This window comes from Balearica regulorum, chromosome 3 (genome assembly GCF_011004875.1).
Source record: "Balearica regulorum gibbericeps isolate bBalReg1 chromosome 3, bBalReg1.pri, whole genome shotgun sequence".
Taxonomy (NCBI): Eukaryota; Metazoa; Chordata; class Aves; order Gruiformes; family Gruidae; genus Balearica; species Balearica regulorum.
In genome coordinates this window covers 124,072,680-124,088,440 of record NC_046186.1, presented here as the reverse complement: position 1 = coordinate 124,088,440, position 15,761 = coordinate 124,072,680, and the positions used below count along the sequence as shown (strand labels likewise).

Here is a 15,761-nt window from a genome sequence, read left to right as displayed (position 1 = left end):
TGTTGGGTTTGTGAGCAACGGTCTTTTGCGAAACCTTGCCTTCTCCACGGCCAGTGGCACAAGCCCTGCGCAGTGCCTGCCCCTGAACTGTAAGTCCCAGTTTCTGCCAGACAGGAGCTAAGGACCGTTCTCTGGTAAACTCCGGTGGAGGCCAGACAGTTCTTACCATGTAGGAAATACCAGTGGGTTCCTGGGGGTCATCTTTTGTGTAAGATTTCTCGCTGTATTTAGGGACTTAGGTAACACTTACCTGTAGCATGACAAATCTTGGTGCTGTGGTACTTATTCCAGTACCCCTGTAGAAGCAGGTGGATGGAGGAAGCATCATGGGATGTCCTCTGGTGGGTGGTTTGGCGGCTGGGGTGGATGGGTTTCCTTCTTGCACACAACATGATGTAAACGAAATGATGGAGGGTAAGTTTTACAGGTTTTCTCCTGCGGTTTCAGGAGGTGAACATGAAAGCAGGGTTGTCCTGATGAATGGCAGGAATATAACCCTCCTGCAATAATTTCTTACTACAGACCTTATGTTTGTGTTAAGTCACATGAAAAATATTGTTCATAAACTTAATTTTGGTCCAATTGTTTTTCCAGTTTTGCTAAAACTTTCTGTAGAGGAAAAAGCCCACAGCCTTCTTTTGACCATATTCACTTCCAGCAGTGAGAAGGAAATCGGGCATTCCTGGAATTATTCTCAAAATTCCTTTGTCTCTGCAGGGCAGGAAGTCAGACTGCATCGTTTTAATGGCATTTTTCTAGCCTTAAACCTCTGAGGCTGTCTATATTTCTCAATTTTCTTTAGAAACTTCAGGATGCTGTCCACATTTTGTTCCAGCAGCTACCCTGATAGCTCATTTACACAGTTACTGTCCCTTCCTTGCCCTCAGCACTACAGTATGTGAACTCATCCCTGTGTAACAGAATAGTAGGTAGTCTGGTTTTGTTGTCTTTTAACATGAATTGCAGTGGTCATATTATGTAATATAATCTGATTTGTAATCCCCCCCCCCCCAACTGTTTTACTTGTAGTTTTCCTTCAGTTTGTGGTTACAGTTATGTGTGTCTTTTATTACGCAGAACTCTGGGAATAACTATCTCTTTTTGTCTTCATTCTGGAAAGTCTCGGGAGGTAACAGTCCTAGTTTGCAGCTGCTGGGAGAGTAAAATATCAGTATTTTTTATTTTTCTAGAATTTATTATATTCCACAACATTATTACATTTCAGTATTGGTATTAATCAGACATGATAACTGTGACTGTACTGTACCACCTGCTCAGGGAATGCTCAGCTAAGGAGCAAAAAATCTCTTCTGTCTTTTTGCCTGCGGAAGGAGCAAACTTTTAGTCCTTATAATCCTATTTAAAAAGCCTTCAGAATGTGGCCAGAATGAAATCCTAGTAACTCTAAGGCAGGTGGTGAATAAAAAGACTCACCTCACACGCATGTGCGCACACAAACATGTGCAGTCTTGATTTTTGAGATCCGTCTCATCGTTCTGTGTGCACCGTGTTGCGTCAAAGGGCCCTGATGCTGAATGGGGCAAGAGAGGGGCCTCGGGGGGTCACGCAGCCCCTCACCCTGCGCCGGGGGCACAAGGACTAGTAGTGAACCGCTCTGTGTAAATCTCAGCGTGAAGGACGTAACAGTTTCCAACGGCCTTTGTAACCAAAATCCTTGCTCAATTATTTATACGTTTAGAGAGAGGAAATACGTAAATTGCTTTCCCATTTGTGAAGTAACCAGGAAATAAACAGATGAGACCTTGTTTAAAATATTTGTTTTGTTCCGATGATGTAGATAAGCAGCTGTGAGAGCTCTTGAGTTTGACTGCTCCGTGAATCATTCTAAGCTTTGTCTGGATGTCAAAGTCCCTTGTACAACCGAACAAAGTACTATATCCCTGATTAAAGAAATGCAGATGATTTAAATACTTGCAGAATTGTTGCAACTGTTTGTTTACCGTTTTCAGGTTCTAGAGCGCTTCCTATATTTGACTGATTTTTGTCCCTGTTGAATTAAATGGTACTTGAAACGTTAAAAGGAGAAGGTGCAGGGGCAGCCAGCAGCAGTGTGGCATTGCTTCATGTGTTTGAGAGCTCAGAGTGAGACATGCAGATTCCGAAATGGCCTTGCTGGGTGGTTGATGACAATGCTAGCAACAAAGGCGTACGGGCAGTTCTGCAGAAGGCTTCCTGCCCTTTATGGAGGGCTGCTTGGAGACCTGTTCGACTCTTTCTCCTAAATGTGGGCTCAGGGCAGAAAGAACCATATGTCTGATGACGTGAATGGGGAAATGTGTAAAAGGTGCCTAAACCTTGTCCCTGAGAGAGCTTGTATGCTTCAAAATGCAACGCAGCAGGGTTCAGCATGCAGCGCCCGAGTCCCCTTTGCCTGGCAGTCGCTGCCCTGGCTGTGGTTCTGAAGAAGCAATGGCTGCTGAGAATCTCTCTGGAATAATCACATCATTTGAGCATCATATCAGGACCCCAGAGGTAGTGGGTGGGATCTCCAGAAATTGTGGCAATAAAGAGGTGAAGCTGGGGCAGGGTCCTGCATTAAGTGGGCGCCTGGTCTGCTCTGGTACAGGCATCTGAGGTCAGGTTTGTTTGACGTATCTAGAAGATGCAGGACACATCTAGAGATTTTTCCAGAGTGCTGAAGTAGTTCAGTAAAGTGCTGATGTCAGCTGGAGCTGGATATCTAGCCTGATTCCCGATCCGTGAGATCCCTCTTGAGGCTTTGGCCTCCCGGGGATTTTGTCTGGAGACATGGATGCTCCAGCTGAGGAGGAAGCAGCATGAGCTCTCGTGTTACGTGGCCTGACAGGCTGGCTATTGGAGATGGAGCACCTACAGATAGTGACATACTTGCACTGACGGATTTTGACTTAAAAGCCGTATCATTTAAATACTTCTTTTTATTACTCCCTTCTACAATCCACCCCAAAAAGTCTTACAGAAGAGGACTACACAGCCGGCCTTCTCCTCCACTATCATGTAACTGCCAGCATGAAACGGATAGTTAATTTTTCCTCAGAATTAGGTTCTGTGCTGAAATCACCAGTGGAGTAATTTTACAAAATGGTCATCTTTCCTGCTTTAAATGTGAGCAGGCTCAGTAGGGACAGGAAGGCATTATTATATGATGGCTCTTTAATGGGCTGTGGGAAGCAAGAGGATGGTTTGAGTCTCGAGGACATATTTAATCTTGCAACATCTTTTACTACATTTAATAGCCTGTCCTACATCTTAATCACTCTGTGTAGAGAAATTAACCCAAAACCCCCTTTTGTCCTGGTAATTTTAAATCTTCACTGTGTTTGCCCACATTAGCCTGTCTTCCTCTGGCAGTTCCCCAGCTTCTGCTCTTGCCTGATCATGGGAGTGCTCCTCATCGCTCATCCATAGAGATGGATAATTGTATAAATCTAGCTTCTCTTTCCCTTGGATACCTGCTGGTTTTGTAGTTTTCCCCATTGAGTTTCCCAGTAAATATCCATCATGTAATAAGATGCTCAGGATTTTTGGGAGCACATTCTCCCACTTCTTCTTGGGTGGGCAGAGTGTCCCGGTGCTGTGGTGGTGACCTGCTGTAGTTGGTGCCTCCTGCTGATGCTCCTGCAGGTGTCCCTGCCCATGACAGAAGGGTGAAACTAGATGGGCTTTAAGGTCCCTTCCAACTGAAACCATTCTATGATTCTATGCCTTCCTGTTGAGTGCTACCTAGCATGTCCCACGCCCAAGGCAGGGTGTGTAGCTGGGATGGACAGGTCTGAAATTCAAGATTAGATCTTGTGCTTATTAGAAAGTAGGACTCATTATTCCAATATGAAATTGTATACTGGCAGAGCTTTTAACACAGCTAGTAAGACATTCGTGGAAATGTTTACAGCTCTGGTAATAATCCCAAATAATTTTTTTTCTTTTCCATTCTATGGTTGAAAATTGAAATAAGGACTTAAAGCATCACAGAGAAACACCTGTGCACTTCATCACTATTTATCAAATACATTTATCTTGTATGTGTATTTGAACAATGATGTCCCTTATGGACTCCTCATTGTTCATAAAATACTGGGATATGTTTATTTCATAACCACAATATTGTGAAAAGACTCTGAGGTCTTCTTTCACAAATCAAGTGAAAGCTTTCTATAAATACATCAAATTTTTTCTGTCCTTTATAGCATACAGACCATGTACTGACTTGGTTTTCTCAATGAAGGACCATAGTGTTTGATGTGGATATATGCAAGACGTCCATGTGAGTGAAGCAGCGGGATATAGGAGAATTTCTATTCTGTTGCTTGAGCACTGCTTGAGATCAAATGGCAGAACCATTTGAAATTTCTCATATTTTTAACTTGCACATTTAGTTGGGAGATGACGTAAGCACTAAGAACATCTGGGATATTTGTCTCTTAATTTACCTGGTTAATTCATGTAGGTTGACATATTTTGGCGCGTTTGTGCGGAACCGATTGCCACTGTAGCTTTACTTGGTATTTGGACCACGTGCTTTAATTCTGAGTTGTAGGTTGCATGAGCTGCAATGGCGACTTGCAATATGAAGGTTCTTTGTCTGCGGATAGTTGTGGTGCGGGAATAAGAGCTGATCTAAATTTAGTGTCTTGGCATTCAGCTTGCTATTTCCTTCCTCTTCCTTCTCCTCTCTGACATTGGTTAAGGAATTGATTTCTTCATTTGCTTGAGACAGTTATTATCCCTCCTGTGTTTGCTAAATGTAAATGCTACTCTTTTTCTCCAGCATGCTGCATTCTGAAAGCCTTTCTGCCGTTCAGATTGATGTATTTGTGGGAATTGTTTAGAACGCTTAAAAGTAAGAGAAGCCACAAAAACTTTGAAAAAATGGTTGTATTAGGGCTGCATAATGCACTTGAGGAGTTTCTGAAACGGTGTTGTAAGTGGTTGGTTGCATTTTTCTTGATCTTTGACATGACAGTTGTCAATTTGCACATCTAAGTTTGAGTAAGCGTAAAAGACTCCTGACCCTCAGCAGCTTTTCCTGTACCCCTGAGACAGCAGTCTTGCAGATAATAGCTGTATTAAATCCTACTGCCTTCTCGGGTAATTATTACGTGATACTTTTCCCCTGAAGACCAGGTGTGCCATAGTTGTGCGGCACATGGGAGATGCTGTCACCGCGCTGGCTCTCCTGCAGGATTTACGCAAGGCTACATGCTGCTGTCTGCACGCCACGGTTCACTGCAGGACGCTTCTATTGCAGGAAATGGAGCGGCGGCAGGATCGGAACTGAGCCAAGGAGCTAGAAACAGAGCCTGAGAGAGTGGCATTACTGCCCCTCTTATCTCTTGAAGCTGTGATCGGATGGTTGTCCCCGTTCTCCCAGGTGATACTACCTCACTGGAGGCCTCTCTGAGTAGGGAGAGATGTAAGGGGTCAGGAAAGGACTCCCTGACACAACCTGCCGTCTGCCGTGGTCTGCAGCCTATAGCCAGTAGGATGCAGTCTGCTGCTGTATACTCACAGGCCACGGTGACCAATTTATTTAACGGTGTACGCAGCTATGGGATCCTTTCCAGCCTTTTCCTCTTCATCTAAACTTGCCCCATGTAAACCCAGAATGGGAACTGTTGGTTTCACTCGCGCAAGAAACACCTTAGCAAAGAGGAAGAGTCTGGGTTGGTTGTTTCTCCACGTATTCATGTGGCTATCGATCTTAATATTTTGAGTTTTGGCATCTATGCTGTAATTGTAGCAAGAAAGAGTCTAAGTGCTGTTGTTCAGTGGCTTAAGTAATGTGAAAGTTTCTATTTCTGCTCTCTCAGGAGCATCATTTGAATTTGGTTTTGAGTTGCACAAATAGTAACCCATGAAAAGGGAGTTTACAGGTTGGATAACTGCCTCCTAACAAGGCAGTAGACAAACATAAAAATGATTCAGAGATTTGATCTGATTCAGAATTCCTGGAGATGCAGTTTTCACTTTTGGCCTACATGGTAGACTTCCAAGTGGAAGCCAATACAATTATTAACTAGAGCCTGCTGTACCAATACTAAAATTCTCAACCCAACTAACTTTACTACATTATGTTTCTTCAACATCTGATGATTTGAGGCTGAAAAATAGAATTCTACATGATAAGAAAGGTGGCCATGAATATCTGTGGGGAGTTGCAGGGACGCTAAGGGACCTTTAGTGCATGTATTTGGCACCTCAGTCAGTTTGGCCCTCTAGTCCTCTGCTTTTTGCCCTAATACTGCTGTGGCTGGAAAGCTTTGTATTTTCATGTGTTGTTTTTTCGTTTCATTGTACCACAAATGAGCATTTGACATCGGCACAGCAGAACTGGGAGAAGCTGGAGGGGGCTCTGTGGATGCATGGGATGATAAAGGCGTGCAGGGTTTCACACTGGCCATGTGTTTGCAGGGGACCCAGGGCGTTTTCAGCAAGGGACCACTGGAGAGCTGCAAATCGATGTGATCAGGAGGCAGTGGTGTAAGGTCAACATGTCTTTTTGCAGCTGTCTTTCTATGGACCAGTAGTGAAACTTTCCCTTATGTATCTCTCCAAGCTAGTGCCCTCATCTACCTTCCTTCCCTAAGCAAAGCTATTCTCAGGCTTGCCTTTTCCAGTCTTTCATTCGGTTTCACACAGGAGCCCACTGAACACCCCTCCTCTCCTTCTGCTGTGCTTCCAGTCTGGGGGGGGGATGCGCCTGAAGTTGGGGGACACTCCTAATGAGCAAACGAGAGTGCCGTGGCATAAGGACAAACCCAAGCAGTTAAGTTAGTGGCGTCGATAAGGATTTTACCAATCGTGAAATACACAAAATCAATACCAGAACAAGCTAACAGCCAGTGGGAAAGGTTATAGCAATAGCATAATGGATTTGATTTTCTCAGTTTTCATCAATAACGTGGCAATTGCATTTAGCACAGGCTGAAGTGGAGCTAACAGGATATCAAGCAGGCCAGCAAGAAAAACTTTGCCGTTGTCACCTCTAGCACCAAAAAAACCCAAACAAACCAAGGTTAGTGTTACAGCAGGCCATTAGTGTGACAGTGTTACCCAGCTGTTATCAAGAGTGTTACAGATAGCTTCAGAGAAGTAGCAGACAAAACCTTACCTCGGCTGACTTGATACCATTTTTAGGTGCTCCTGTAGTCGAATCTTCTTTCTTTATGAGAGTTTTTAAACTAGAGCTTTTTTGTAGATGAATTCAGCTGGAAATTTTGTTGCATCCTAAGGCTAAATATGCAACAAAACCTCCAACAAATGCCAACCTAAATCAATAAAGTTCTTAAGTGGAAATCAACCCCGTATTTTCAGTAGATTGTGTCACAGGCAGCAATTGGGTGACCTCAGCAAGAGTGAAAGCCCCGGGTGCTGTCGCAGCAGAGCGATGCCTGCTGCCCCTCACCACCGGGAAGCGTGTGCACGGCAGTCTGGTCAGCCCAGACCCGCTCGCTACAACTGCATCATCCACAGTGTCAAAGTGACACTTAAATCCAGACAAATGCAAACGCGTTGGCAATCTGAGTCAGACAGCATTGAGGAATCATTAAAGGCATGGCTAGGGCTGCCTCAAGGCAATCAGAAGTATTTTTTTTCTATTAATACATAGATAATTTGCGATTAAAAGCTGCTGTAACTGAGAAAACACTTTTTATATGAAATCTGGGTAAAAACGGCTGGTTACAGAGATACCGTAATTAGCACGTGACTGGGTGTTATGTGTGCTGAAAAGGCGAAACATGGCACGTGTTGCCTGAGAAATAAAACTAAGTGGCAGGGGTAACGTTGCATTCTGGATGTTTGAATTTGGGTATGTAAGTTTTTCCCTTTGCTAGGATTCAGTTTTGAAATACTCAGTGAACTAGCTAAGCTTAGTTAATTATATTTTTAATTACATGGAGAAGTCAAGAAGTGCTGGATCTGTAATCACAAGACATCTCAGCTTGGGGTGGGAGAATTTCAGACAACAGCAATATTGAGAAATGCAAACCCTCTCTTAATGCTAATGTTGTGGTGTTCGCTGCCCCAGAACTTTCCCAGAATATATGCCTCAGTGGTAAATAGCTCCTAAACATTCTGGTGAGCTTAATAAAATTCTGCCTTAGGCAAACGTCTTTCTGTCTACACGATAGCACTAATCCTAATGTCGCTGCGTTACAGGGGAATTGGGCTGCACTTTAATGAGTTATTCTCCAGCGCTTACTCAATAGGAGCGTTATGTAAGATGTGCAACCGTAATAGAAAATCATAGAAGACAGGGCTAAAAATGACCTTCAGAGGTCATCTGATCCTGCCCCTGGGAGCCTGGACAGCTTCACCAATGTAGAGATGTAGGTGGTGTAAATTTGTGTTAGCGGATATCCAAGTGTGATTTTTTTTTTTTTTTCTTAAATTCAAACAAGGTAGCTGAGAGGGGATGGATTGCAGTAATAAAATGTTTTAGTCATGAATATTAATATTGAAGTAATTAAATCAGATGACTGTGAATTATAGGACAGGGAGATACTTTGTGTGTCATTGAATCTGCTCCCCAGCTAGTGTAGAAACTCTTTCATAAATGTATGGAGCTGTCAGGTAATTACAGGAGGGTTTACAATAGCCCTTGCACAGCCTTGTTTTTCATCTGCCATTTATTGAAAAATTATTTAGCTTTCATTGCGGGATGCTGGGTGTGGATTTGAATGACCAAAACACGATTTGATATCCAATTATTATATTCCTGCTAACACAGTGCAGGAAGAGCAGCATAACAAATGATTTTCCCCATTGAAGCTGAATATACCTTAACCAAACCTTCATTGCCATACATCAAACCATCACTACACGTAACATGCTAAATTCTTTGCTGAGGTAAATTGCTGGCAGTTTCCCCCATTTATACCGTTAAGTGTTTAAAATACGCGTATTGGGATGTGACAGCTCTCCAGATTCTGGCTACCTCCTTTAGGAACATGAATACCAAATAGAGCTGAGCCAGTGGAAGCAGAAAACATTGATGTTAACAGAACCGAGGTGCTGTTTGCGTTACCACGAAATCGTGTTTTTCCGTTTACTGGCCGTGAGGATGTAAGGACCGGCTGCTGCTTCAGAGCAGCCTTCTGCCCAGTGTAGCAGCTTCTTTTCATGCTGGCTGTAAGTTAATGGCTAGGGATCAAGGCAAACAGTATTATTCTTTTCTCCTAATAACTCCAGTCTTCTAAGTGTTTTCAGCTTGGAGGATTTTGCTTTACTTCCTCTGGGATGTCTGCTTTGCTCATCCACTGTATTACCAGTTTTCTCCAAAGTTAAAAGTTTCTGTAGTTTTTTTTATTTTTTTTAACTTCCCTGAAGCATCTTTTGCATTGATGGGTTTGTCCTTTGAAGTCAGTCAAAAGCAGGTCTGTGGAATCCCTGCGCTCAATTTTTGCAGTCAGCTATTATAATTTGGAATCAGTGGGTTTTTTTTAAAATGCAGAAAAAATGAATTAAAACACTTCTTGTGCATTACTTTCTGAGGCTGTATCGATACTAGAGGTGTTGCATCTCCTCCTCTTTCTTTACCTCAGATACTCCTCTGGCCATTAGATAAAATCCCTTCCACCTGCTGTATTGTGCTCATTACTCGAGCTCATTTGAACAAGTAGAAGTGTAGGTTGAACCCTTGAGATTTGCTTTCCATGGGGTTCTGATCTATTTGCTTTGCAAGGAGCTAATAGGCAGGTAGAGTACCTCAGTATTTAAGAAGTTCTCCAATCCAACAGTTGCCAGTGAGTTGTAACCCTCCAGTCTGCAAAACAACAAACCCAGGGAAAAAAAAGGAAAGTATCTGAATTTAACGTGACATCCTCAACCATTCTAAAATAGCAGAGGATAATCTAGCTTGAAGAACATTATGAATTACTTGATAGATTGAGATCAGATGCAGTGACACAAAAATGGATAAAGCCGAGGCACAAATATACCTTTGGCAGCAACGCAGGCATCTGATAAGGTTTGACATAACCCCATAATATGTACTAGCTTCAAGAGTGTGGATGTCAAAAGAAAAAGATCAGCTAGGTAAATATTGATGTTCTCTAATAACATGTTAGAGTGACAGATGTGGAGAAAGGGTGGATTGTCACTGAATTTCCCTAAAAGCATGATATTACTGTCTCTCTAATAATTTGGGAAAGAATTCTAGTTTCAATCACACAGTGATCACATTTTCAATCATGCTAAGAGCATGGGAAGCTCAAGCCGGGAATCTCATTTGATTGGAATACATTCCTGCGAACAGGAATTGTTCAAAATTGTTGCTCCTGTAGCAGATTCTAGCGATGGAAGATGGGAAGGAGTGGGAATAATGTAACCAAGAAGCCCACAGGTGATGAAACTGGTGGTTTGGCTACTGCAGTGTCATGTCTTTGTGGTCAGATCTTGTTTAGATGTGGGCCCGAATTAATTGTTTGTATTTGAGTGTGCATTGCGTCTCAACATAGGTAACAGTTTCTGTGCTATTACCCAGAACATAGTAGTTGAGCTTTTTTGGTGTTAATACAGCTGCTGGTTTTCCCTGGCTGTGTTCTGGGCAGAGGAAGCTCAGCAGATGTTTGTTTGGAAGTTTATCTATAAGCAGTCTACAACCTGAGTTTAAGATTCTGCAAATAAGGGAGGGCTTTTCTGTGTACTTGCAGCTCTGAGAAAATGAGCAATGTTAGATAAATCTGTTTGGGGAAGGATAGAACACAGAAAGGTTTTATGACTAATGACATCAACTAGGGATCGTCTTGTTTGCACAGGTTATTTTTCAGAGTAGTGGCTGCCTGACACATTGTAGTATCTTATTAAATGCTTTATTATAAGACAACAGTAATGTTAAGGAAGTGATGCAAAGTTTCTGTACTGCTTTCCCTTTGGGAGACATTTGTTTTCAGCTCAGATGCTGAAGCATTAGTATCATCAGTTCATTCTGCTTCAGTTTAAATTGCTTAATTGTCTTGTGAAAATTTGCCTGGGATGGCAATGGGAGTGGTATCAGGTAACCATTTCCTGGATGGCATTTTAAGATTTACTCTTTATTTAGAGCTCTTCAGTGGTCTTCAGGCTGATTAAGAATAGATGGATCATGTAATCCTTCTCATAAATACCTTTAAGATGCAACTTTTTTTTTTTTTTTTTAAGTCTACTATTGATGTTGCTAGTGCTAGTGTTTCACTTTGTGTTTTTTCAATTCCTCCATCTCTTACGTCCTTGACTGGCTTTTCTGTTCATGTTTTCCTCTAAGCTCATAGCATCACAGCATAAATATATTAACAGATACTGAAATATATATATGCACCTAGTCTATGTGTCAAGAAGACTCACATAAATAAGGATTTGCTAGATCAAGCCTTTGGTAGATGACCTAACTTTCCATTTTAATCAGATTACAAAAGGAGATTTAAATAACTGTTTCACACTTCAGAAGGGTTAACGGGCACAGAGATTTCAGACCAAATCCTCAGCTGGCGTTGGGAAGTTGTGAACTGACAGCAGAGCTGTGTGATTTGAAGCAGCAGAGATCTCTGCTCTGGACTCTCAACGTGTAAGTGAAGAAATCAAACTGAGAGGCAAACCTTGCCAAGAGGTATACATTGTATGAGGAGCTAATAAATGGCAAACCAGAAAATTACAAAAGACCCAGAGTTGAAGAGAATCCAGATAGGAGCTTGCACGAAGTGGGCTGATGGGCACAGCTGGGAAGTTGGACTTGAGCGTGAATCCGGGCCCAAGCTAACGTAGCAGTGGACTTGTAACCAGTGAATTTAGAGCTGGCTAGTGCCAAAGAAAGCACCGTTAGTCCCTCCAAAAAGATGGCTCCATGGAAACCATCTTATGTAGAAAACAACAGAGAGAAGAGATGAGAGATGCTGGGAGCTATTGCCTATGCTAATAGCCTTAATGGTGAGGGAGCTTCTGTGGCTCCTCCCAAAAGTGCTGCTGCTGGGAAGGAAACTGATTTGGTGGGAGGGACCCTGTCGTATGTAGTTAATTGAATAAGCTGTTCATCTTCTAAGTGCTCATCTGAGCTGGGCTTAGTGACTCTCCAGAGATGCACCCATCACTAGCTATGAAAATCCTTATGCAGCAGAGCGCACAGAACCTCAGATTACCTCTTTCCCTTTTATTATACAATGCTATTTTTAATCCAGTGCCTTGCTGTGTATTAATCATTTTTGACAAATTACTGTGTGTTGTCTTCATGTTGTGTAAATTCCCATGCACTGTGTGTGCATATTTTAGCCTATCGCAGTCTCGTAAGAGCAGTAAGTGACACCTCATTTCCCATCACCTTTATTTCATAAGCAGGCTGGCATGGTGATTAGGTATCTGAGGAAACTGGTGCACAAATTCATCTGTCAATTTAAACCAGCGAACAATTCTGTTATCTGTGCAGCTTTGCAGGGTTATATCAACTGACAGTACTGTCCCGATACCCATGGATTCTGTACCATTAATCATCAAAGAGATAATTTTACTAGTTACATGGTAGTATGAGTACAAATACGATACTGGAATTGACATCTCAGAGAAAGTTGAGTGGATCATGGAGTCAGGACTGAGTACATGGTGGACTTCCATCTGCATACAAGGAGGTACAAGAGTCACAGCAGTGTTTCTGGATTGAGAAGATATCTTTTCTCTTGCAGTCGAGTGCTACTTTCTCAGGCATGTATATTTCTGTTAGATACAGGACTTTAATAGCAGAAATTCTGTGTGACCCAAGAAATGCGTGATAAGAAAGCTCTCAGATGCTTTTAGGGATGGATCATGGGTCTACTCTTACATTAAGTTCTTGGGAACAGAGCAGAGTAGGAGTGACTCATGTTCTCCATAATCAACCAAATTATCTTATGAAGGTCACTGAGGTTACTTGTGAATAGAGCGGGCAGGATTGTGCTCTTCAACCAAGCTGGCATAGGAAAGCAGCGCTGTGAGAGCGTGTCCTAGTACGGTACTGTCCTGGCGTGCGTGGGGTGAGGAGTACACGCTGTGAGCAATGCCGTGCCCCGGGCTGTCGTGCTATCAGCTGGGCCCCAAACCCTCTCAGGGCCCTGAGGACACACATCTGGTTTCTAGCACAGGCTTGAGCTGTGACAACATGTCTGATCCCTAGCAGAGGCTGAGGCTCGAGCCTCCGTCCTGGCAAGCTGCTGTATTCCCCGCAGGCGAGATCATGGCTTGCGGGGGGAGGCTGCATGTGTGTGCCACCAGACCTCTGCTGGACTGTGTAGAGGGGCCTCTTTAACTGTGTCTTCCTGCAGAGGACTTATCTTCTCTGTGTGGGCTTTTCAGTGGTGACTTGGTGGGATAATGCATTAGTCTTGTGGAGTATTTCCAAAATACAGTGCAAACTCACAGAGCTTGGGGGATGGGCTAGAAGAAGAGTCTGCGTTGCCTTTCTGTAAGATACCTTGTGCCTGAGAAGGGGCCACCTTAAAGCGCAGCAGTTGAGAATCACAAGCGACAAGGACTTGGATTAATCCTAGTATCAGCGTTATTTGCACTGCTCTTGAGAGAAGCAGAGCTGAATGTTCAATGGACTTTTGAGAGAGGCAATCTGCTGTGAGTATAAGTCAGAATGTGGCACAGGCTCTGACACTAGTAAACACAAGCAGATCTCTGTGGATAATGTGAGTTTTTTTTCTTTTTGATTTTTAGAATCAACCTTGTCCTATGTTAGGCAGCTGGAGGCAAGAGTAAGACAGCTGGAGGAGGAAAATCGCATGCTGCCCCAGGTGGGTGACTTCTGTTGGTGGGAACAGTAGCCAGCAGCTAGACAGCAACGCTCAAGTCTTCGTGCTTGAGATAAAACCAGTATTACTTGTCATTTCACATTACTGCATTTGAACACTCAGGCCGATCATTCGGATAATCGAAGGCACTCACATCTGTTTGTTCATCTTGCTTTTAAGTGAGATGTTTGTTTAAGACTATGACAATGCTTTCATTAATTTTTCTCCTTTGCAGGTGTTGATACCTTGCTAAGAAAAATTCACTGGAAGCCGCTACTTATAGTTAATTAATTTAAGAGTTGAAAATCACAGTGAACTGAACCTTTACATTCTGGTTTTATTCCAAGAGCTTCTTGTTATTAAAATAGCAAGTAATTTTTATAGTTAACAAAAATATTTTGCTTTAAAAATGCAAATGTTTTAAGTAATAATAATTGGGTTATATTGGTTTTAATATTTTGAGGAATATATGAGATATGTAAATACAAGATGGAAATTAAATTGAATAAATAAGCAAATATGAAGTTGAAAATTTTCCCAATATGTTTTTAAGGATGAAAAATGTTGAAGTTCATTAAGAATTAATCAAAGACACTTGTATGTTTGCTATATGTACACATACAACCCAGCACATATTTCTATTATAATTCGTAAAATAATCCTTAGGAGAATCCATAAAGTCTGCAAATTAAGTTGCCCACTGGAAGAAAAAAGAAGCTGCATTTTGTTTAAATCAAACACTAGCTTAAATGAAGACATTGGTCTGAAGAAGAAAAGTGCTTTTTATTGAACATAGTACTGTTATTTGAGTGTAAAATCCAAGATAGCAGTGAAATGTAGCAAGAAGTAAAATCCACTGGCTCCAATTTATTCATTTGTGTAAGCCCAGATTACCTAGAAGATCTCAGCCCCAGGTTAACAATTTCCTAAGGCAGATTTTAAGTAAAGCATGGTGTTTTTTTTCTCACCTATATTATGACAGTTGGAAGGGCCTCTTGATTAGCTCTTGACTTGCTAAGCGACCTTGAGCAATTTATGCAACCTCTCTGTACCCTAATTTTTTTTCAAAGAAGGGGCAGCAAGGATGGTTAAATGTCCGTCCATTAACGGGTATACAGTCTTCACTAGGAAAGGCAAAGGTTGATCTTCAGCAATAAAGAATGTTATTTTCTTGTCAAGAGCGATGTTCAGGGCAAATGTTAACAAACCTGCCGGAAACATACCATTGTGGTTTGTCTTGGGTCTGAAACAACACTGGGGGATAAATTGCGCAGAACATTATTTGTGGGCAAAATCTTTAGAATCTCAGGTGGAGACCCATGAAATGCATTACCAGATCTTGCCAAAGACTGGAACACCCACATTGAGTTCACTGCAAATATCTTAGCTATTTTCTGCCAAAAGCAGAAATAAGCGCTTGTGAAAATAGCACCTAAGTCTGTAGCTGTTGCAGAAGTAATTGTAACAAAATATGCTGATTGTGGAGTTTTGAAGGGGAAGAACTAGGTGAGCAAGCCTGCAAACTGCTTTTTGTTTTTAACTACACAGGTCAGAGTTTGTCTTGTGTTTGGTTTTGTTGGCACAAGGATCTGTAGCAGAGTTCTTAAAAAGTCTCCTAATATCTCTGGCCACTTTATTATAAGAAATAACGAGTGACAAGGGCTCGCATTCCCTGGCATACCTTACTCACCTTTCCTCCTGAAGAAAGTCATTGCTTTGGGGAGAGGAAGGAAATGTAGACACCAAGTTTATTCCGACTTCGCATTCGATTACCTCAACGTTACACTTGCATGAGTTTGTTTTGGGGGTTTGTTGTTCCTGTGAGTAAGACCTTGAACGTGCTATCAGCGGTGATCAGGGCCTGTCACAAAGACAAGGGTGCAACGTGGAAATGCATGAGCTCCTGGCACTGGTTCGATGCCATTTAATGGGAGGAATGGGAGTTTGTTGGGCGTTAAGCCAAACCAAATGCTTTTGACAAATCAGCTGAAAATATACGATGAGCTCCACAACTGATGAAGGTTT

General features: G+C 42.2%; 1 protein-coding gene across 7 annotated transcripts in view; it reads left to right on the top strand.

Moving 5' to 3' along the window:
• The window catches only part of CCDC85A (coiled-coil domain containing 85A), a 143,825-nt gene that overhangs the window by 48,694 nt on the left and 79,370 nt on the right, over positions 1–15,761 (top strand). For 3 of the 7 annotated variants that reach the window (XM_075749903.1, XM_075749909.1, XM_010297764.2), the window contains exon 3: positions 13,663–13,739. The exons of 3 other annotated variants lie outside the window; for them this stretch is intronic. In XM_075749903.1, the coding sequence (XP_075606018.1) occupies positions 13,663–13,739 (77 nt within the window). Of the gene's footprint in view, positions 1–13,662; positions 13,742–15,761 lie in introns of those variants that run through there. One more of the 7 variants, XM_075749906.1, reaches the window with a different exon arrangement.